The 24,436-nt window shown below is 31.9% G+C and overlaps 2 protein-coding genes across 6 annotated transcripts in view; one reads left to right on the top strand and one right to left on the bottom strand.

The window, feature by feature from the left end:
* Positions 1 to 863, top strand: part of LOC115212093 (persulfide dioxygenase ETHE1, mitochondrial) — a 28,760-nt gene extending 27,897 nt beyond the window's left edge. The window contains exons 6-7 of the mRNA XM_029780930.2: positions 423 to 539; positions 747 to 863. Of these exons, the coding sequence (XP_029636790.1) occupies positions 423 to 539; positions 747 to 799 (170 nt within the window). The 3' untranslated portion in view covers positions 800 to 863. The remainder of the gene's footprint in view (positions 1 to 422; positions 540 to 746) is intronic.
* Positions 856 to 22,557, bottom strand: LOC115212094 (splicing factor U2AF 35 kDa subunit). 5 transcript variants are annotated; one of them, XM_036503319.1, is made up of 10 exons: positions 22,403 to 22,557; positions 18,836 to 18,923; positions 15,425 to 15,491; positions 15,179 to 15,184; positions 13,206 to 13,211; positions 7,435 to 7,511; positions 2,799 to 2,870; positions 1,412 to 1,545; positions 1,229 to 1,327; positions 856 to 1,129 (listed from the first exon to the last, which is right to left on the bottom strand). In XM_036503319.1, exons 1-10 carry the CDS (start codon positions 22,444 to 22,446, stop codon positions 949 to 951), a joined length of 774 nt encoding a protein of 257 aa, XP_036359212.1. In that variant the 5' UTR covers positions 22,447 to 22,557; the 3' UTR covers positions 856 to 948. The 5 variants fall into 5 exon arrangements, with proteins under 5 accessions (XP_036359212.1, XP_029636791.1, XP_029636792.1 ...); XM_029780931.2 differs by lacking the exon at positions 7,435 to 7,511 and adding an exon at positions 6,605 to 6,678; XM_029780932.2 differs by lacking the exon at positions 13,206 to 13,211.
* Between the last annotated feature and the right edge of the window lie 1,879 nt (positions 22,558 to 24,436).

Below are 24,436 nucleotides of genomic sequence, written 5' to 3'. Positions count from 1 at the left end.
GGTTGGTTTTGAAGTGTAATGGCTAATCAATAGATCTCAATGGAAAAAAATTTTGGTATTTTCAGCTACATATACCAAAACACCGTCTCTCAAAAGGGTTTAAAAAGAGTAAGGATAAAAATATAAATTCTCTGGAATTCACCTTTTTGAAAGAAAAACCATCTGTAAATTACTAATTTACATGTTTGCCTATGCTTGCATGGGTCTTAGCACCACATCTTACCATTTGTAACAGCTCTTTATCATCTTTAGGTTCCTTTCATATGGATTGCTTGGCACTTTGTCATCTTTCTAGTACACTGCTTCACAGAATTCCTTTGTCTTGTGCACCCGCTCCCAGCTAATTTGCATTGTTCAACAATACACGTTCAATATTGATAAAAATATGCACCTCTTGTGATAGTTTTACAATTACTTTTTAGGAAATACAGTTAGTACTATTGACGAAGAAAAACAATTGAACCCTCGTTTAAGACGAACAAAGGAAGAATTTTTGGAAATTATGGCCAATCTGAAACTACCATACCCAAATCAAATTGGTGAGCTCCATTTGTATTATACTAATTGTTGAGGTTAAAACTAAATCTATCTTAAATTGCTAAAAATTCTCTTGTAAGTGCTATCTTAGAAACTCAGCTATTGCAATTAAATCTATTGCTCCAGAAGCAGTTTAACTGAAATGTCTAATTCAACATTCCTTTTTGAGTTTAGTTTTCTTCACCATTCTGTATTTGTTTCTTTTTCAGACAAAGCATTACCTGCTAACTTATTGTGTGGACTTCAACCAGACCTGCCTTAAAACAGCCATTATATATTTATATTTTATTAGTATGTGTACTTGAAAAATAAAATTAATTAATTTCTGTGAATGTATTTTATTGACTTTTGAATGAAAATGATGAAAATAGAAAACATTTTACAGTTGCATGGCTATGGTGCATGATAAAGTTAAAAACGTCCACTTCGGCCTTCTCTCTCTCTAGAACGAGATCGCCTTTGATTCCTTTCTCGACTTCTTGAACGGGATCGTCTCCTTTCTCGGCTACGACTTCTATTGCCACGACGTGGTTGCTCTTGGCTTCGGCTGCGACTCCTGCTACGGCGTGTTGGAGGTGAACGGGATCTTGACCTGTGGGGAAACATTACACAAGAAAAATTAGCTTACAAGTTAAGTGCCGACATTTTAAACAAAAAAAAAAAAAAAAAAGCTGTGTAAATTTCAACTTACTTTCGCCGGCGCCGAGTTCTACCATATAATTCTCTGCGAAGTTCACGAGAAATAGGTTTCAAATGCATAAAATTGCAAAATCCTCCACGAGTGCACTCTCTGAAAAAATAAAACCACTTGATTAAAACCAGCTAATGAGCAAAATAACAAATATTAAATATGAAGATATTTAAGCTACCTTACCCCATTTCATATTGACGGCAACAAGCTTCCCTAAAGTCAGTGACTGGAGATAATTCTGCATGAATTGGGCGGCCATTAAACCAACGATTATTTAAATCTTTAACAGCCTTTTCAGCATCTTCTTCATAACGAAACTGAAATGAAATGATTAAGAAGTATAGCACTAACTTTCTCAAATAGTGACTGGATTAATGAATCATCATCATTTAGCGTCTGCTTTCCATGCTAGCATGGGTTGGACGGTTCAACTGGGGTCTGTGAAGCCAGAAGGCTGCATCAGGCCCAGTCTGATCTGGCAGTGTTTCTACAGCTGGATGCCCTTCCTAACGCCAACCACTCCGTGAGTGTAGTGGAACACTTTCAGACAGATTTAAAACATTTACAATTTTTCACATAACCAGAAAATAGGGAAAATGATTATCAAGTAACCAGATCAATAACTCCAAATTCTGTTCATTTACATGATTAATTAAAATTTTCCAGTAGCGTGAAAAAAATGAATTTTGTAAAGTTGTTTAGTTATGCTAGATTTGGTAACCTAAAAACTGCTATAAACTAAGAAGTAAATTTTATTTATTAAATCAATAAAAAAAATGGTTTAATAACTGAGATATGCAGCTTACATGCTAGGTGAGCTATTGGTTAGATGAAGAACTAAAATAATGGATTCACAAAGCTACATAATTTAACGTCCATGTTCCATGCTAGGAGCTAGCCAGGCTAAAGCCTGCACTGGATTTGTGGATTTTTACAACGGGATCCCTTTCCTAACACCAACCACTCAGCAGAATGGACTTAGTGCTTTTTACATCGCACACACACACACACACAGGAGGTCAGTATTGGAAAGGTTTTTTTACAGCTGGATAATAACACAATTTCTTTCAGATACTGGATGCAGTAAATAAGGCAAACTAAACATATACAGAAATATTTCCCCCAGAAAACTTTATGCTTGATATTAAATCAAATACGAGGCCTGATCAATAAGTATCCAGACTGTTGCCATAGTAATGCGCACATTTCAAGTAACCCTATTTGCCTTAAGCTTCAAAAAATTTTTAAATCTCTCTCTCTCAGTAGTTTATTTCAAAATATTCCATTTTCCATTTCATAGGACTCCTTGCACTGATAGGAACTTGCAAGAAAGATATGCAAAAACAGTGAGGTAGAAATAAAAACATACATGGTTGGTTAGAACAGTTAACACCTTACTTTGCAATCTCTTTATCAAACCCATTAAAAAGGCTGGTCTAGAGAGAATTAACATTTTGCTAGAATGTAAATAAAACATTTAGATTGTATGAATGGATATAGAGTATGTGATATACAAAGCAAATATTAAACCTACAAAACTAAAATTCTTATGGAAAAAAAAAAAGCTTACCTTAACATATACATTGCCAACAAGATGATCACCCAGGTTATCGCATACATTCATCTCTTCTATTTCACCATACTATAAAAAAGGGGGAATATTTTCATTAACAAACACAAAAGACATTACATTATAGTCAACAATTTAAATATCAAAAAGAAAAAAAAGACACTATATGAAACCAAACTTCTTAATGTCATTAACTTGAGACTTTCTTACATATCAAAATGTAGAGATTGACATAATTTACAATTGCTTCTTACAAGTTTTAATGCTTTATGAAATTAACTCAAACGGTTATTATCATGAGATTATTTCAATATTTTTAATTGGTTGCATACAGTTACTTTAGAATATTGACAGATAAAAACAGTTAAGAACATAGACTAAAGGGAACAAAATGCCAATATATGTATTGATAAATTTATATATGAACATTAGCCGAACCAATTAAAATCTTGTATATGTAGCATGTTGATTGAGCAAGCCAACTTTAAACATTTGCTCATTTTATGTTTGACATCAGTTCATGCACTAAAATTTGAATTTTACTTGAATATTTGATATAAAATCACAACAGCACATTTAGTAGCTGAATTGACAAAAGACAATATTCCAGGAATTAGAACATAAGTGAAGCATAATAAGCACTCCTTTGTGGTCAAAAGTCTGGCACAAAGACTTCAATCAATCAACAAAAATGTTCTGGTGAAATACATTTAGTACATCATCAAAGCAATTTTTTTTAGATTAGTCTTGTTGCATGCTGATACTTTCAACATGATTTTAAAGATTTTTTTTTCTAATTAAAATAACTGTAAAAGATATTTGGAAAAAAAAAATAATTTGTTTCATCATGGATGACTGACAATGATATTTTTAAATAATTCTTTAGTTTGTTTTAGCAACCAGAACAAAGTGATGGGCAAAGTGATATTGGACAGGGTTTCCACTATAAAGAGATGTAACCAAGTACCACAAAGTAGTTATATATGCCAAAACACACTCAAAAGTGGTTTGATTTGAGCAGGAGACTTTGAGGTGCTACATTATGATAGAAAACTACAATATTTTTTGATTTCTACTAGAAATAACTTTCTAAATATATTTGGAAATAAATTTTCAAAAGGTCCTATATATTTTAGGACAAATTTACTTTCTTGTGACATCTTCATATAACTCTGAAAACAATCCTCAGTATGATAAGCTTCTATGAAGTAACAATTTGAAGCAAGATCATCTTTCAGAAAATGTAAGTTTAGGTAAAAATTGTCTCAGTAGGAAATTTAAATTAGAAATCAAAATAGTAAAAAAATTTGTCATTCCATAAGCTATAAATTTTTAAATGCTTATATATGATTCAAACTGGAGTATAATCATCAGGAAATTGGCATTTTAAGTTCCCTTAGATGTCTAAAAAACAACAACAAAAAGTGCCCAGTCTAAACTGTTTAGGAAAACTTGGCACTAATGTTCAGGAATATTTTAAGAAAACATTGTTGAGGAAATTATGAACTGGAAAATGGAAACTGATTCCAAGTACACAATACAGTGCTTCAAAACAGAAAGAAGACACGTATCAGGTAACAGAATGGCAAAAATTAGCAAAAGAGAAAATTATTTCAAAATTATAAGACATGGAGAATAGGACTAATCTTGTCTGTTACTGCAACATGCTTGATAAAGAATCAATATATTGGCAGTAATTGAACTAAACTCATCTTTAACAGAATGCCATGAGATGTATATCAAAATAAAATTATTGCATGACTTATTCATAATGAAATTGCAGCTTTGCAACTATGACAAAATACTGATTGTATATTTGTCAAGCAGATACAAGCAAGAATAGTCCAGCTAATGTTGGTTACATTCAACAGTTACACCTTTCATAATAGTCATGAAATAGACGTTCTCATAAGAAAATTATCTAGAACATCCTCTGTATGAATTTAAGATGAATTTCTGAATTTATTCCTATGGCTCATAATTCAAATAAACATATACAAAAGTGAAAATATTTATAAATATAAATACAAAAGTTACAGGAAATGAGAAGTTAAGAATATGCAAAGCCCTGGTCCAACAGCAAAAGTATATTTAATTTTTTTTAGTTTGTTGTTAGATATCAAGAGTCATTATCGATACAAGCAGAAATGAAGCAATAAAAAAAATTAGATTCATTATAATAAAGTAATGAGAACTATTTCTTTATTAAAATCTATCAAAAGCATGACATTTTAATTATTGATGCTTAAAATATCAAGCATTAGAACACAATCTGAATGCCATCATTTTCAAGCATTGCCCTTGCGCTTCAGTTAGAAAACAAAATTTATAATCAAAGCTGTATTATTATACATCAACTATACAAAATAAGCTAATAGAAAGTATCATTTTAAAGAAAAGTGCTATTCTAATTAAACAAACAGTTTGATTCCATTAACTTGTGTGATAAGAACTTTGTCTTTCATTTTAATAGGTATTTATCCACTGATACACACACATTGGTGTACTCATATATGCTAGAACAGGTCAGCAATATTGCTTAAGCATTGACTAAATAGAATTGTGAGTAATGAAGAAAAAGAATGTTAAAAAACTGCTTTTAGATAAATAAAACTTCAAAGTAATAGTCAACATTTAGGGTAGACATTTGTAAATTATAAACTACCACAAAACCAATAATATTGTCTATATTTTCAGATTATTTATCGCTAGATCATAAAAATAGCAGTACTAATCAATAACTTAATATCTTATTTCCAAATAAACAAAGTTTGACCAAAATACTATTCAGAAATTGTAGAGCAATATACACATATATAAGACTATAACTTTACATTTTGACATAATTGAATTCTTATGTCTTCAATACATTATGGAACAATGTACTAGCAGACAAAACTATAAACTAACAGTAGAGAGAATGTTAACATTTAGAAATGAACAAAGACATTGTAACCATTTCATAAAATAATAGGCCTTGTCCTGAGAGGACATGAAAAACTTTAAAAATATACTGACAAAAAAGATAAATTTAGTGTTATAAACACTAAATATTAATAAAGAATTTTCAAAGAATACACAATCAAAAATATACACAAACAGTAATAAACCAAAAAAATTAACAAAGCTAGGTAAGAGTCGGAGCCCATCTGGCTCTCTCAATGTTTTATTTTTACACTTGCTCATTTATGAAGACTGACATGTGCACACACAAGCTATGACCAAATTTTTATTTAGACTTGAAAAGAATCTTAATTTTTAACATTAACCTTACATAATTATTGTCAAATTTTTAAGCATCCATCTTCCTCTTTGTAGCATGGATTTACAAATTTGAACATTTTCACACTGTTGGACTAGTTTCTATTAACAGCAAAAACATCAGTCCTAATAAAGTAGGAATGGAGCTTTTCAACTCAGCTGAAGCACATATATTTGCCCAGGGGGACACAATATGATGGCTAAAATAAGGTTTGAATTTGCTATCATGTGCTTCATAATTATTAACATATTAATGGAAGTTACTACAGAAAAAGAAACATTCATACAGATTAGTACAAATCAGAACTTAAATAGCATGTGTACTAGTGCTTAGTTTAACAGTAATTAAATGGTAATAAATATCAAAGAAGTTTTAGTGAAGCTGTTAGTATAAGTCATCAGCATCAAAGGTTAGTCAAGATCAAAAACAAAATACAACAGTATTTTTTTTAGATTAATTTTGAAAACAAACTTAAATTTATTAGTAATTATTGTTTGTGGCAGCAACATCAAAGCTTAATATTGCAACAGAAAAACAAGGTTACCTTTTCCATTTCTACATAAACCTCTTCAAAGAATTCATCATAGTGCTGTTGGATCTCAAGCTCTCCCATTTGGACTAAACGAAAACAGAGCACCAGCAGATATAGAATAGTGGGATAACAATTATAATACCTATAACCAACAGGCTAGGAGGAGCACTACACTAGGAATTAGAGTACAAAATAACTATTTTAACAGCTTCAAGTCAACAAACTGAAAAATAATGTAAGAAGGAAACAAAAGCTGTAAAATGAAGTGCATTAGTTTGGACTGAAAAATGTAGGCTAGATGAGTGGAAATGGTATTATGAATTGTTTAAGTATTTTTATTACAAAATAATGTGAAACAAGTGCTTTATTGCAATCTTTAGAATGATTACAATAAGAAATATCATTTCCACTCAAACTGATCAAATAATCCAATGTTTATCTGCAAATGAAAATAAAAATGAGTTATTTGAAAAATATTTTTACCAGAGAATGGTGAAAATGATGTACTGGCTGTAAAAGTTGTAAAGCATGATTTGAAAGGTTATTAATTAGAAAACAGAATAAAAAAGAAAAAATTTTTTTATATCAGCCAAAAGTACTAACTATCACCATTCTCTGGTAATAGAAATCCCAAAATTTACAACATGGAAACAATAAGGAAAGGAAGGAAATGAATGATATATATTTAATTTAAATATTTTTGCAAAGAATATCTTGTTTCCATGACACAAATTCTGGACTGAAATATTTAGAGCAAGAACAATGAGAAAAAAAAACATTGCAAAATAATTGTTTGTTTGTCCTGTGCTAGCGCTGAAAGGAAAGCAAGAAAGGAGGGTTACCTTGTCCTCTATTTCACAAAATACCTCCTCGAAAAAATCATCAAAATCCTGTTGCGCTTCAACATCGTCCATTGTCACTGAAAAGAAGTAACAAACATGAAGATATTCCTTCATGGCACAACAGGGAAGGAATGTCATAGTGGCAGTTAAAATTTAGATAGAATAATGGGACAAGAAGCTTGTAGTTGATTTATAGTGACTAAAGTAACAGGAGGATAACTTGGGACTTGTGAAGATTTCCCCTCATTTATACAATCCTTGCAGCGTCATATTAGTGCACAGAATTTAATTAATAACTCAAGATCCAAGCAGCGTTAAGGAATTACAGATTATTAAATTTATCGAGATCCACTGTGCAGCATTAATGGAATATGTATTTATACAGAATGGAAATAGTAAGGTATTTATCACAACATCTTAAAGTCCAGTTAAAATACTAATTCAACTTAGATTCCTCTGCAGTGCTCAAGAAGAGAGGTTCATTAGGTATGTCGAGTAATAACAAAACAAAAATAGTGAACCACTAAAAGATTTTTTCTAGACTTTTATACCTTAGCTTAACATGCATTTCAACTATATACATTGCCAAACACAGTTTGAGGTTTTAAACAGGTAGAAATGTTTAGTATAATTCTTTTTAAAAATCCACACTATTTTCATGATAAAAAAAAAGGAATGAAATGATAACTAAGAATAAAAAAAAAAAACGAGTGATGAGGTGCGGATATATTCATGAATATTGAAGTGATTTTTCTCAAAAGAGAATGGAAATCAGTTTTCAATTTCGTATTGTCACGACGACAAAACTTGTCAAAGTAAATGAAGATTAGAAATAGTAATATATATATATTTAAATGGTTGCATTCAAGAGGGGTCAAATAGTCATATATATATTATAATATATAAAAGACAAGAGTTTGCTTTTGAATCAGTTCTGATCAAGGTTACCTTAATATTTTTGTACTAATTATTTTAATATTCCATTGACGAGAACAAGCTGCTAAAATAAGTGCTACTGGCTGCAAGATATTTTTCTCGTTGCCCCAGAGCTAACTTGAATGAATGTGTTCAAGGATTACAATAGTGAAGAAATCTTAAGTTAAGGAGACAGCTAAGCTAAGTTGATAAAATACCAGAAGAAAAGCTGCTTTAGGGAGCAGTGAACATTTACCTTGCTGTCAATCACTGAGCAAGTTAAGCATACAAAGAAAAATGACAAATTGATGATTTTTTTAATACAAAAAATGAAAACATTGTATTATGGACAATTGTACTATTTAAAAAAATAAATAAATAAATAAAGGAAAGCATAAAAATCAACAAAATACAAGAAGCAAATAATATAAGGATCATATGTAATATGATTTCATAACAGCATGGCAATCTTAAGATTTGGCTGTCTAAGAAAGAAAATGGTCAAAACCATTTTATAGATAATAGTTATATATTTAAAATAATTTTCAATCAAGTTAGGAAGGAGTGTTGTGTGCGTAAGTATGTGTTTTAGAAACTTCAATTTGATTAGAAACCAGTTGCTGGTACTCCTTCCAAAGGATCACATTGTAACTTAAATAATGATATTGCAACAAATCTGATATTGGTGGTCTTCAAGTAATGAATTCAATGTTTTAGTAGAAAACATCTTTAACAATGATTCTGAATATAAAGTTACAAATCAAATGAAATGACTGCCAGGCTCTTATGAACACTGCTAAAGCAATAAAAAGAATAAAGCTAATGATAAAGAACACTATGTGGACAAATACAACAATGAAGAATAACAAATAGAAAGTGACAGATCCAAAGACATGGAGACAAAGAAGCTGTGTGAAAGTGTTGAAATGGTCACAACAACTAGTAAAACACAAAGACACAGCTTCAAAATTTAGAAGCCATTAATGTACACAAACATGTGGAAAGATAAATGGATAGATCAACTAACAATTTGAAATAAACAGAAGAAAACACAAAATACAATTTAAACAAATTAAAATCACAACAATAAAAGTGACAACTCAATATATAATTATTTTGGCTCAGAAATTTTTATGGAGTTTATTTTTAACAATTGGATAACTTAGATTTCAATATTTTGTTAGCTGGAATAATCAAATTGGTTAATAAAATACCAAACAAGTTGATATATTGTTTTGTCACTGTGAAAAACATTCAAAAGGGTTAGTATACTGTGCTTAAATGAGATATATACAGAAAACTTTTGAAACAAAAATTTTAAAACGTTTTAAATAATTTAATAAGTAGTATGATTTCTTAAATAAGCTGAATTAAAAGTATTAATATACTCTACAAGTAGTTTTTCTTTTAATGTGATAGGTTAATGATTTTCAAATTTTTGCATATAATATTGTTTTTGACAAGCGAATATCATTAGAAATAAAGAATATTGTATAATTAATCCACATAATATAGCCAGAATAAAGTATTTAATACTGATTTTTTATACTAACACAGGGTCACAAATTAGTTAAGAGAGAGACACGGGTCATTTAATTAATAGGATTTGAACTTAGAATATAGAAACCATGAAGACATTTCGTTTGGTACTTAAGAATTTCTATCACTCTCCTTCCTAATAATAATTTGCAAGGGAATGAGGCAGGAAGTGGCCCAGCAATGCTAATGAAGATGTTCACCAGTACACAAAGGACAGCTTTATGAGCATGGTATGGTAACAATTCATCATTTAAGCAGGTAGTGAAATCTGTTAAAAAATTTATTTTAAAAACTGCAGACATAAGATTTAGTAGGACTACAGTCGGTGTAGAGCACACAGCATCATGATTAACAGTCAGCTTAAGTGGTAGGTGTTACAAATGTAGTTAGACCTACTTTCTTCTATCTCAGGAACTAGTTAGTTAGTTAATTTTTTGGCTCAAAAAGCAAAAAGCAAGGCCATGTAGGGGGACATGGAGTTATGTACAGGGTGGTGTTCATGTAGAGTCCAGGCCACTTGTGGTCAAGGGAGACTTTGAACCGAGCGGTCGTCGGCATCTTCACCATCTCGTCCGGTAGCTTATTCCACGGATCCGCAACCCGGACGGAGAAAGCCTCTCTCCTTCGATTGAAATGAAATCGTTGCAGATAGAGCTTTTCGGAATGACCCTGCAGCCGACGCTCTGGAGCAGGAGTGAAGAACAGCTCTTTCGAGAGGTTACACTTTCTGCTTATGATGTTGTGAGCAAGAATGAGATCACCATGGCGGCGGCGTTTTTCTAGAGAATAAAGGTCGAGCGTCTTCAGCCTTTCTTCATAAGACAAATTCTTGAGACATGGCTATCTAGCTGCACTTTAAGATAAATCAAATTCTTGAATATTACTCATATTCCAGCAATTCAAGGACGATATATATTCATTTGCAATTATGATTTCATATATAAAAAAAACTCCTTTATTCATATGACCAATTTATATCTAATTCTTAGTCTTGCATTTTGTTTTTAAGATTATGATGTTTAAATAAAAAAAGAAAACAGACTATGTTCATATTTCTTTGTTATTATGTAAAACCTTGAGCACTTCTCATTTATCACAGTATAAACATATATATATACACACATATATATATACATCATATATAACCCCACACAAAATTCTCTTAAATACAAACACAGCATGCAAGAAGACAATATTGCAAACAAAAATAAAAACCAATGAAAAATCCCCCAAAAGTTACATCATAAAAAATCAACTAATTGTCAACATTAAAAAACATAAAACACAATCCTGTGTAATGCCTTGGATGAATTGTGAAGAAATCAAAGAGAAAATTGTTATAATAAAAGAAGTAGCATAGATACTTTGTATGTAAAGCATGGAAAAGAGGAAACAATTTGTTGAAACTATAGAAAAATAGGTGTAAAGTTGTTTAAGTAAATACAATACTAGTATATGAAAAAAACAGGAGCTTAGAAATAGTTTAAGTAATATGCTAAGAAATATTTAAATTAAAAGATAAAGATGTAAAAATAGAAAATAAAAAATTAGCACTTTTTTTTAAAGTAACATTTTGTAAAATCAGGAACATGTAAGTATATATTGTAGTTTAAGAACAAAAACTTTGTAATTATTAAATAATTAAAAGTTGACAAAATAGAACTGTCTTATGGGATGGCAGAAGGGAGAGAAAATATATTAAGGGGGTGAGCTATTTTTAAAATAAAGATTTGAATTAAAAGCAATATTTTAAATTAAGTATTATTCCAGTTCAGATACTTTTTAAAAGAAATAACTTCTAAAAATAATTTTTCTTATTAATTTCTTTCAAAATGACATAACTCTAAGTAACTGCTAAAAGTTATGGAATAAAAAAAAATCAATTAAAAAAATGTCAACTAAACAAATTTGCTACACAAATTCTTGCTAGAAGAACTAAAGAATAAGATTTTCATATACACATACACTAATATTAAATTAATTTGACCCAAATTGTACTGTTTACATTTAAAGAGGTTTTAGATCTTTCAATATTTCAATCGTAAACAGTCTATAAATAATCGAAATATCTGCTTAACTTCCAACACTGGAATTTTATAGTTTGATATTACATGTGTTCTATGATTTAAGATAGAACATACTTCAATTATAGGCACCCCTTTGTCTCAATATGTCATGCAAACAGCACAAATTGGTCTGGCTGGCAGGGAGATAGTGGATCATCTAATTATTGGAATAATCAAGAGTAGATAAATATAACCAGCACAAGATGTCTTGTCAAAAGACACATTTTCAGTAAAAATTTAATTTACATTCCCTGAGTGTACTAATGTATTAATTTATGTATTACTGACTAAATGTTCAAAACACTGTAAAACTAGTGAAGTGATTTGAACATTGAGTACCTCATTTTTCCTGGACACTCTCCCTTAATGTGGTATTTTGACCCTTTTTTAAAGATGGAGTTAAAAATCATGTTAGTTCATAAGTGAGTGCACCAGCCATTTGAAACATTAAATGTCCCGGTTCTTTAGTGATTTGCAGAGTGCATGGGCCAAAAGTTGCACATGTAACATAGGGCCATTGAAACAAAGTTCTAAAATCCACCCCTCTAGTTTGCTTTCCATTTTGGCATACACTGCGAATAAAGCCGTTTTTTTCCCCTTCTTTTTCATAAACTGTAATAAGGAACTTTTCAGCCTGTCTTCTTTTTGATCTCCAGTTGCTCACCATTTCTATTACTGTCACACCAAACTCATTTGGCTGCACTTTCTTTTTGTATGCTTGATTACGTTCAGTGTGAATTTCGCATAGTTCTGCTTTCTCTTCTGTGACACGATGTTTGAATATATTTACAGTTTTATAAACTGATGAGCAAGAATGATTTTATTTTTATTGACTAACAAAGAATGCTAACTTAATGTGTAAAAACTTGTTACACAATCTTTTTATTGTATCTTAATTGCCATATTTAATATCAAATTAATCTATCAGCCAATTAGAACACACCTAAGTTTCACCACACATCCACTTATTGATGCATTGTTATGTCAGCCAATTAACATCAAGGGAATGGGGGGTCTGAAGCCATATTGTTAGTATGTCCAGTTTGCATTACTCACTAACATCAAACGTTAATCCAAAAAGAGGCAGAGTTTGCTCAATTTAATCAGATAATGAAATACAGGAGATTGCAAACTGGAGAGAAACCAAAATAAAGGAAAGGAAAAAAAAAAAAAAAAGAAACTCATTAAAACATATATTCTTTTTAATGTTTATCTGATTTGTCTTGTAATGGATCAGAGACTGCCACTTACCTGTTTCTAATTCCGGTCCAAAATTGAATGTTTAAATGCAGTCGATCAAAAACAAACAAAAATGCCTATTAATTCATTTGATTTCATATTTTCCGCAATAAAATTTAAAAAATACTTATGTAAGAAAATATTAATCTTGGGTATCAATTGAAAGTACATTTCACTAATTAAACAGCTATCATGAGCACTGTCATTTCACCAAGGGACAATGAATTTAAAGCTCAAATGGCTGGTGCACTTGCTTTATGAACTGACATAATTTTTTAAAATCCCTTAAAAGAAATATCTGATAACTAGGTCTTGTGTATATGACAGCCCCAGTTGATTTTTAACCCTCAACCTGATGGAAAAATCAAATGGTAAGGTTGATATACTGAATGGAGTACGTAAAATTTTCTTTATAGAAATTTGCCTTTTAGTTAGGAAAGAAAGCAAAAACCTAGCAGTAATTGTTAGCAACTCTTAAGAATAGGTAAGATAATTGCAAGAAATAAAAATAAAATAAAAAATTTTTAAAAATAAGAAAAAAACATGCTTACAAGAAAATTTTTCTATGTCAAAAGGAAACAAGTCAGTAATTTGAAATGTAAAGTATGCCTATTTTGGATAAACATACAATTTTAACATCAATGTAAAATGTAAACAGTGGTTTACACCAAAGGCTCTTGTCACTGTGGAAAGAAAAAGCAGGATTATCTAACTAGTTTCTAGTTTTCTTAACCTTAATCAGAGAAAGTATCCATCTGTCCACAAAGAGGATTAGGAGCTTAGAGCTATTTATAGTGTATGGAAATTAGGGATTCAATTAAACTGGTCCTGCTCATTTACATAAGAGTTCATGACCTGATATGCTTAATAATGTACTATGCAGCATTTTAGATAATTTTGTAATGTATACCATTTTGTTTTGATAACCATAATAGTAAAGTAATAACCCTGTTATCAGCATATGCTTTATTAACATCAATCAAACAAACCAGTCGAACTGCCTTCTAGTTTCTATACCCTAAAGTTATAAGCAATCACTCTTTATGCGAATAGATGAGTATATTTTCTGTTTATGGTCTAAGACTCAAAACTAACCAGATCAATCCCATTTTTTGTCTACAGAAAGATCAAAACCAAATGCAACCACTATTTTTTACAGTAATGCTGAAATTGTATGTTTATCAGAAAGAGGTTTGCCATATATTTCAAATTATCCAAAATACTATGCAGTGCATTATTAAATAATTCATCTAGTGGCTTGTCGTCAGAAAGTGTCCAATTCTAAACTATTTTAAATCCTCTTAAAGTTTTTGATTACATTTCACACAATTAACTAGGAAGGGACCTCACTTCACATAAAGTAAAAGATCTCACATTTCCTATTCTTTTAAGACAAAACTTCTTTAACTGCTAATCTGCCAAAACTTAGAAATAAAGTCATAACCTTTTTAAACTTTTAAAATTTCTGTCACATCAGTTAAAAGTAATTTTTCTTAAATGTTTTAAAATGATTCTAAACTTTATTTCTAATTAAGGATTTTTATCAAATATACTATGAAGAATAATATAATTTCCAAAAGAAAATAGTTTTGAATATTATTTAAAACACTTTTTTCAAATTTTCATTACTCTGCAATTATTTTGATAACGTTTAGATTTACAAAAATAAAATAATGCATTTGTCATATAACTTAAGCTGCATTTTAACGAAAATAAGTCAAATTGTAGTCATAAATAGAAAAAAAAAAAAAAAAAATACAAATCAAATATTTCAAAAAAATAATTTGGTAGTTTCAGTTTAAGACAGAAAGAAACCTAATTTTACATACTATTATTATTATATACCTATCATTAGGTCTACTAAGCCCCTGTAAAATGATAGTATTTACACTAACTGTGCTTATGAGATTAAAGAAAAAAAAGGGCTATTTACTAATTGGCACAAACTTCCATAGGCTTCCAGGATAGGATGATGAATGACTTACCAGGAACTGCAAAAGAAAAAAAAAAATTACTTTATGAGGGTTTCGCAATTTTGATTTCTTACACAGACATGATACACTATTAAAATAACATCCATATAAACATTATTCAATATATAACTTTTATATAACAGAGTTGAAGGAATACTCTGAACTGAAATTATTTGTATATGGAAATATTTTATAATTAAAGAAAATTGTAGTGTTGCTATCATAAAATGTAACAAAAGGTTTATCACCAATACTTACTATGAGAGCCATCAGCTGTAAGTGCAGCATTTTGAGGGTTTAGGTATAGATTCTGTAGCAGTACTGTCTATATAAAGAAAGAAAAACAAGAAACAATTAAGATGCTTATAACTAATTCTTCATTTATAAAACACATCAACAATGCTCATGCTTTAAATTACTCTTGTACTGCTTTCTCTATCACTACATCTAAACTACATTGAAAATATTCAGCCAAAAAGCAGAGTAGCTACGAGGTTAAAGTAGTGAACAATACTGGCTGCTTGATCATGAACTTAACTACTGTGCCAATTAAAATGTTATGGCTCTAGTAAAGGCATATAGCCATTTGCTAAATATTCATGGTTGATAAATAGCACTACATCAACTTCATGATAAAATACAAGTAGAATCCAACAAAAATACTTGCTTCATAATGACTTGTGACATACAAACAAAGCCACGATGTAAGATGGGGAGGTAAAACAGGCAGGCATGGCTGTGTGGTTAAAAAGTGCAACCACATGGGTTCAGGTCAGTCTCATTGCTTGGTACCTTGAGCAAGTGTCTTCTACTATAGCCAGTGTCCAACCAATATCTTGAATATGGTAGATGGAAGACTGTATGGAAGCCCTTATATATGTCTATCTTTTGTGCTTGTCCCTCTCACTGCTTGACAACCAGTTACAACCCACTGGCAAAAGAAGCAGATAGAGTTAGGAAAGGAAAGAATAAAATTTTTTTAAAAAAGTACTAGTGTTTATTTGTTTGACTAAACTCTTTGAGGCAGCACCCTTGCATGGCCAGTTCGATAATGACTAAAACAAGTAAAAGATGAAAGATAACCTAACAGTAAAGAATATTGCAAATCTAAGTTTTAAAAGCATTCAAATGTTTAATATTTATTTCTTCTTCTATAAACATCAAGTTAATAATTGAAAAGGGATTATATATTCAGACAAAATGATGCCAGGGTATTTCAGGTGCCTATTTTATCCTTCAGAGATAAAAGGCCAAGTTGAGCCCTAAAGAATTCAGATCCAGAAAGAGAAACAGCATTAAATGCTGTAAGTTATCTAATCTGATACCATACTGTTTCTGCCAAATTACAGTCAGTATATTTTAAATATTTCCATATGGAATCATATTATGATTAATCATTCATGTTTTAATGTCTGTTAATTAGAACCATGTGGAGAGCCAACCATGATTATAATTGTGATAATATATTGCAGAATAAAGGCGGCAAGCTGGCAGAAATGTTAGCATGCTGAGCTGTCTTTATGTTCGGAGTTCAAATTCCACCGAGGTCAACATTGCCTTTCGGTCACTCCGAAAAGCTCTACCTGCGACGATTTCATCTCAATCGAAGGAGAGGAGCTTTCTCCGTCCAGGTTGCGGATCCGTGGAACAAGCTGCCAGACGAGATGGTGAAGATGCCGACGACCGCTTTGTTCAAAGCCTCCCTGGACCTCAAGTGGCCTGAACTCTTTACGTGAACACCACCCTGTACTTAACTCCATGTCCCCCTACATGGCCTTGCTATTTGCTTTTGAGCCAAATTAACTAACTAACTAACTAAATGAAATACCAATTGCATACTGGAGTCGAACTAATCAACTGCCCCGCCTCCCACCAAATTTCAAGTCTTGTGTCTGGAGTAGAAAATAATATATTGCAGAATAGCCTAAAGTAACTGTCAGGTGGAACAAAGAATTTACAGTGTCACTCAATCAGTTAATCACAACATAAGGTTCACACACACCAACAAAATTTACAGAAAATTGAATACATTAAAAAAAAAAAGGTATAGGCTTGACTGTGTAGTAAAAAGTTTGCTTCCCAAGCACATGGTTCTAAGTTCAGTCCCACTGCATAACACAAAGGGCAAATGTCTTCTATGATAGCATTGGGTCAACAAAGCCTTTGAGTGACTGAAAGAAGACGACCAAATATATGCGAGTGTTTACGTCCCCGTAATTTAGCAGTTCAGCAAAAGAGACTGGATAGGATAAGTATCAGGCTTAACCCTTTTGATACTAACCTGGCTGTAGCTGGCCAAAAATTTATTTGGTTCATAAGACCAACCCGCCATAGCCAGCCGAGAGTACCCATTGTTATTTAAATGTGAATTTAAGCGCAAATCTCGTTAGTACATTTGTGAAAATATGATTTCACTTTGTAAATAGTTGGGTTATAGTATCCGACACTGCTTGACGTGATATCAACTCAGTGAATTTTGTGAGATTTTTTCCACATTTTTTCGGCATCAATTTTGTTTCCAACTTTGAAAATGGATAGGAGTTTTATGCTATCAAGCAGTGATTCCGAATTTAAAGGTTTTTCAACAGAAAATATAGAGCTATTGAGAAAAAGTATGAATGAGGTAAAAAACACGTGGTGTATGAGAATGAATAGGATATTTCTGTATCCGAAAGCAGCGATTCTGAAGAAACTGAAAGCAGCGATAGCGACAGTAAAGACGATTTTACATTGGAATGAAGTAAAAACTTTTAAATGTTTTATTAGCATTGGAATGAAGTAAAAACTTTAAAAATGTTTTATTAGCAATTTTTCCAGTCTTTCTTCGGAAGCAAAACCATTAGACTTTTACTTTTTTCAGTATGCTTGTTTGAAGTGATCACTGCGGAAACAAACTGTTACGCAGAATGTAAACAAACGGTATATGCCAGGAAAGCCCACGAAATGTGGGATCAAAGTTTGGAAAATTTGTGAGGCAAATAGTCGGTACTGCTGTGGATTTAGTTTTTATACAGGGAAAATAATGTTAGTCAGCATGACCTAGGGTACGATGTGGTCTGGAATTTATTACTTCATGCCATAACCATTATTTTTTTACCGATTTTTTTAGTTCAGTCAAACTTGTGGTGGATTCTAGTATTTCAATTTATTTCACCTTTATGGTACACCTGTTCTGTTGTGCTTTAAATTCAACTGATGATCTAGTGATGTGCACAATTCTTCTATATAAAAATTTTGTTGCATACCCAATTGAATATTAGCTGATGATTCATTTTCTATGGTGATGCTTAAACAAAATTTTAATATTTTTACCTTTTGCTCAGTTTACCTGGATTTACCTGTAATTAGAGTCACTTTGAGACAAAAGTTATGCAATAGAACTGATTAAGAACCCTTTAATCATGTTCCAAACATCACATTAATATGTTGACAAATAATAAAGTTACAGTTGTTTAATGAAACTAGTCTAAATTCATGATTATTTTAGAATTTAATTGAAACTCATGAGGGGGTGTATTTTGGTCAGAAACATAGAAACGAAAGGGTTAAGAAAGAAAAGTACTGGAGTTAATTCATTCAACTGAATGTTTCAAAATGATGTTCATGTTGAAATAGTGCAACAGCTTGGGTAGGTTGAAAAAAATGAGAAAATAGCAAAAATTTACATACCTGACTGAAAGTGGGTTTGTTGTGCAGGCGAGAACATCTTTCTCCATGCCTACAAGCTCCAATTTTGAAGTAAAAGGAACAGTTAACCCTTAAAAGGAAAGTGAAACAGCTTTCAAATTAGCATAAAAAATGATTACCACTGAAATTTCTTACTAGAATTTCTTTTGTGAACATTAAAATCATAATCATTCACTATAATTAACATATTTTTACTAAAATTGTATACATGTTGGTACTATGAAAAGCAAAACAGTTTCATAGCATGATTAAGAAATCATACAATATAGGAACTGCACTCTGCCACAAGAAAACGGTATGTCATTTGGAGTACAACAATGTTATTAGGTGGAGTCAAGGTTTCAGAATAAAGCTATTAAGATTTTATACCAGTGTATCAAGAATGGCAAAAGAGAATGTCAGCTTTTATTTCATGAATGCAAAAAGGGAAAAACATAATCCTTAATTATAAAACAGTAGCCAATAAGATGGAATGTACATGGAATTCAAAAAGGTATAGCCTTTTCATGTAGTTTCATGTAAATTCAACTTGGGGATTATGGCAAGAATATGTCTGTGGAATGCTCAGCTATTTGTATCTAATAACTGAATCCCCACTGGCAAACAACAGAAATCCACCACTGCTCCTGTACACTGTAACCGTGATGGACTAACTAGCCTTCTGATCAGGGAGAATGTTGGCCAGCTTGCCTAGCCAGCAGGATGGCATCATTTGAGAGCTAAAACAATGCAAAGCACATTGTGACCAGTGACATAACAACACCCAAGAGTCTGGTTAATACTGTATTAATGCATACATACACAGACACACACACACACATATATATATATATATATATATATATATATATACTGCATTTTAGGTTGTTTGGAAAATATTGGTCTGCAATAGATATTTAGTAAATCAAATAGAATCTAGGGTTTTATTATTATAAGGAGGCGAGCTGGCAGAGTTGTTAGCACACCAGGCGAAATGCTTTGCAGTATTTCATGTCGCTATGTTCTGAGTTCAAATTCTGCCAAGGTTGGCTTTGCCTTTTATTCTTTCGAGAGTTGATAAATTAAGTATCAGTGAGACACTGGGATCTATGTAATCAACTAGTCCCTTCCCACTAAATTTCAGGCCTTGTGCCTTTAGTAGAAAAAATTACTATTATTACTGACAGTAGAGATGAGGAGGTATGCAAGGGAAAGATGGTACTCCTTTATTGAAAAAAAAAAATAAAAATCCAGGAGTTGAATTTTTATAGCCTATGATTTCAATCCTGAACCTCAACATACCTTAGTTCCAAAAACCCATTTCCATCACTGATTATTGGATGTGGTCTGAAGGAGGGAGCTAAGCCTGTGGCCCTAGCCAGCCCACTGATGTTTATGCCATTAATGTTATTGAACAGTTAGTTTTGATTAGAAAACAAAGAGTATTGAATTAAGCATATCACCATCATTATTTAATATCCCACGTAAGAGCATTTCGTAGATGGAAACTGAAAGGAACCCATTGTATACCATCATCATTTAACACCCCTTTTTCCATTCTGGCAGGGGTGGATGATTTCATAGAATACAGCAAGCTACAGGGCTATGCCAAGCTGATTTCTATGTCAGAATGCTCTTCTTAAAGCCAACCACCTTACAGTGTGTAGTGGGTACTTTTTGTGTTATTGGTATTAGTGACGTCACCAAGTGGCTTGCAAGACGTAGGAAAGTCTCTGTAGAGGTCACAGGAGGTGTGACGAAAGATTTTCAGACAATGGACACCAAAGTAAGAACAATAATAAATCTGAAGTGAAGAACGAGCATATAGTGCGTAGGTTTATTTGGAAAAAGAGAAAGACCATCCAGAAATATAACAATATCTGTTTCAACACACGATTTCACATCGGGAATATTGTAAAACAAATACATAAAAATAAAAAGAAATTGAGAGGAAATGGGGAGGAGAGGAAGTCTTTCCCTCAATACTTCTGTCGAGTACAAATTTATTATTCTTATACAAGAATGTTGTTGACGGTAATGGCTCACCTTTCTGCAACGATTTCTTTCTGAGTAATTTCCCGCAGGAATATGACAAAGTGAAATTAAAGTGTTCATTCATATCGTGTGTGCAAACACATTTTACTTGTGGCAATAATGCCGTTTGTTTTTAAAAAATCCATAATTTTCTCTGGAGCAAGCTGCTTCAATATTTTCTCAAATGAACACTTTAATTTCACTTTGTCATACTATCTTGCGGGAAATTACTCTGAAAGAAATTTTTGCAGAAAGGTGAATAGATTGATTACATATTCCTTTCATTATGTCATCGCAGTTTTGTGAGATTTGGCTGTTATTTCTAGCATGTGAATAGCCTGCTTGAAGGCCAAGGCCGTAAAATCGAGAGTAGAGGAGCAATTGAAATTTTGAAAACATTTTTTTCAGAATCGGATCCTCCATAAACAAAAATGGAGGATTCCGTAAAAAAACAAAAGAAAATCAATATATATCCCCAGACACAACAGAATATATATCCATTTTACCCGAAGTTATGACGGAAAAATTGAATCTTGTGAATTTTCCGAAAGTCCCTTCCCCACTCCACGGGTCGGCAGCGCACATTTCTTTTTTTTTTTTCATATTCGTTTTCCACACCAGGCTGGTTATTTATTATTATTATTATTTTGTTCCTGGGTGAAGGTCTTTATATTGACCATCTATTCTGCCAGTCGAATGAATAACATAGCATTTAACATTTTTTATTCTTGCAAGTGATGCCCTAGATTACCTCATAAAAATCCAAAATTTACACTGCGCCATCCCACAAATATATATATATATATATAACTGTCCGACGAACAGGAACGTGAAACTCCGAGTAACAGCTTTTGTTAAATTTCTGCTGCTTTTAAATAAAGTATATATTATATATATATATATGTATATGTACACCCACACATATCTGAAAGCTAATCGCAATTAATTCAAATGTCTAATACTAATAAATTGTGAGTTTACTAACAAAATCATTTTCCCTATCTCCCTCTAAAATTAGCAAGCTACTGTGACGAACATTGAAAATAACTTGTAATTAAATTATCATAAATTAAGCCATTTCGTTTTATTCCTTATGACTTTAATCCTATACGAATGTCGCTATGTTCTGTGTGACTGACTGAAAAGAAAGTCAATATTAGCCGACATAATTTATTCACATAATTATCATCGATTATTTTCATGAAAATGGCCTTTAACACATAAAAACTAATATTTTAAAAAATAAAACGTAATGCTTTTGATTAAAGGATGCCAAACAACATAGAGGGAATCATTTTCATTCAATATTTATAACAAAGAGATTGCTTTTTCCCGTGAAAATATTTCTCGACAGAAAAATCAAATAAATTTGATAAATGGAAGCGGGTAAAAACTACTACACGGCATACGATGAAGGAAATATGAACAAAGCTTCTTCCATATATATCAATAACAAATAGAAATTGGTATAAATAACAGAAAGATACATAAGGATAAACATTTGAGATATAAAATAAATTTGTATAAATGAATTACTTGTCCTTTTCTGTGCCAAAAATTGACGCAAGATACTCAGCCATCTTCCCAACGTCTTCAGATGAGCTGAATTGTATTATGGGAAAATATTTTGACAATTTTTGTTATGTCTTTTCTCAAACAAACATTTTTACTTTAATATAAACGGGATTAAATTTAAAATCTAAAATCAGATAAAGAATAATTTTCTAAAACATACTTTTATGAAATAAATATCATCGGCTAAACCCGTAAATTAATGTTGATTAGCAAGGGAAGTAATCCGCTAGCTTTTAGTAACAGTTTTATGTTAATTAAAAAAAGAGGCTTTTACTAACGTAGTCGCTTCAAGCTCATTAGAATAATTACTTTGGTGTATTACTACTTTGAGATTAAATCCTGATGTTGTTAACCTTGCCTTGCTTTTCCTTCATTCGGGCGCAATAAATAATTTTAGTACTATAATGGGTCTGTGATAACGTTTTCATAATTCTGCAAAAATTTTTATCGAACTTTAACTACCATTAACCCTTGAACGGTGGGAAAGGGTTGCATGAATGTGTGTGCTAAACGGGCAAAAAATAAAAATAAATAAAAGAATATTTCTTTTAATAAAAATTTTTAAAAGTATTTATTTTCACTTTTAAAAAGTACAAAAGCTATAATCTCTTGTACAAATAAAATTTACAATCTCCATATCGAAAAGTGCCTTAAAATATTCACTTTTTTTGTGGTGATTGCTATATACATGTACAATTTTTTAAACATTCGCCGTTGTAGGGTTAAGAAGAGCCAGAAGAGAGCTAAATAGGATCTCGCTAAATAAAATCCTTTCGGTAATATACCAATTGGATTGACATAGTGGCAACGTCTTGTTTTTGCGAGGAATCGAGAACTGCTTTCTCCAAACGTGCACCTACTGCATTTAAGAAAAACATGAAGAGAATAATTTTGTAACTTCAATTGGCACAAATAAATTTTATCTTCGGTGTCACAGGTCTGGTAATAATACAACAAAATCCCTCAAATCTCTATGAATGCAATGGCATGCAATATCTGAAGATTTCTCATAGTGACCAGATTGATATGCTTAACTACAATTTAAAGCATATTTGTCACCCTCGACTTCAGCAAAGCTTTCGATGTATGGCATGCGAATCTCTTATCTAAATCAATGTGTTTTATCCGTCTCTCATCTCTCGGATCAGTAGCATCTCTATCATATCGCAATACTGTCGCATGTGTTTTTACGTTTCGAGTTTAAATTCCGCCGAGGTCACCTTTGCCTTTCATTTTTTCGGGGTCGATAAAATAAGTACCAGTCGAGCACTGGGTCGATGTAATCGACCTACTCCAGCCCACGAAATTACTGGTCTTGTTCCAAAATGGGAAACTAATATCACCGCATGGTGTCAATGGAGACCGTTCTCTCCCCCATCCTATCAATTTCGGTGTGTCTGAGAATTTTATACCCACTATATTCTCTCTATACATTAATGATCCTCTGCACACCCTACAACACTCACTCTTGCAAAGATGACAATACTTCATCCCTCCCTAACATTCTCCATCTATACATCACCCCGGGCTCGCAACCAAGAAACTTCACGCCAAACTCGCAATGACACCTTGAACAGAGGTCTCGAAAGCAACCCTCCAGTGAGGATACAGCAATCATGTCTCTTTCAACAAGAAAATACAAACGCTAGTCGTATCAAGAGATCATCATTACACCATATCCTCTCAGTCATGAGTAAACCTCAAATAGAACTTTCGAAGACTGCTTGAGTGTTTTTTATAACTGAGACCCAACAGTTAGGTTTCTCATTACCGTTGGGGGCCCTCTTTTGGTAAAAAAAAGACACTCCTTTACAGCGCAGAAGATACTTCAATTCCCAAATAGCAGTCAATATGCAACAAAATTGATGTTAGGCCTATAATAGATTCCTGCCCTCACACTCATACACATATCCTTGACCATATCTAGAAAAGAGCCATCCAACTGACTGGAATAGTCACTTAGAAACACACTCCTATCACTATGTCACAGGCGCT

Source organism: Octopus sinensis, linkage group LG5, assembly GCF_006345805.1.
Source record: "Octopus sinensis linkage group LG5, ASM634580v1, whole genome shotgun sequence".
NCBI classification, from domain to species: domain Eukaryota; kingdom Metazoa; phylum Mollusca; class Cephalopoda; order Octopoda; family Octopodidae; genus Octopus; species Octopus sinensis.
Note: the sequence above shows the minus strand (reverse complement) of the source record. Positions and strands in the feature narration are given on the sequence as shown.

Excerpts from the sequence above, each read along its gene's own strand:
- LOC115212094 (XM_036503319.1), bottom strand. The coding sequence starts at position 22,446 with ATGGCTGAGTATCTTGCGTCAATTTTTGGCACAGAAAAGGACAA. Across the intron at positions 15,492-18,835 it reads ACAAACCCACTTTCAGTCAG|ACAGTACTGCTACAGAATCT; the intron begins GTATGTAAATTT and ends TTCTTTATATAG. Across the intron at positions 1,328-1,411 it reads TGCCGTCAATATGAAATGGG|AGAGTGCACTCGTGGAGGAT; the intron begins GTAAGGTAGCTT and ends TTATTTTTTCAG.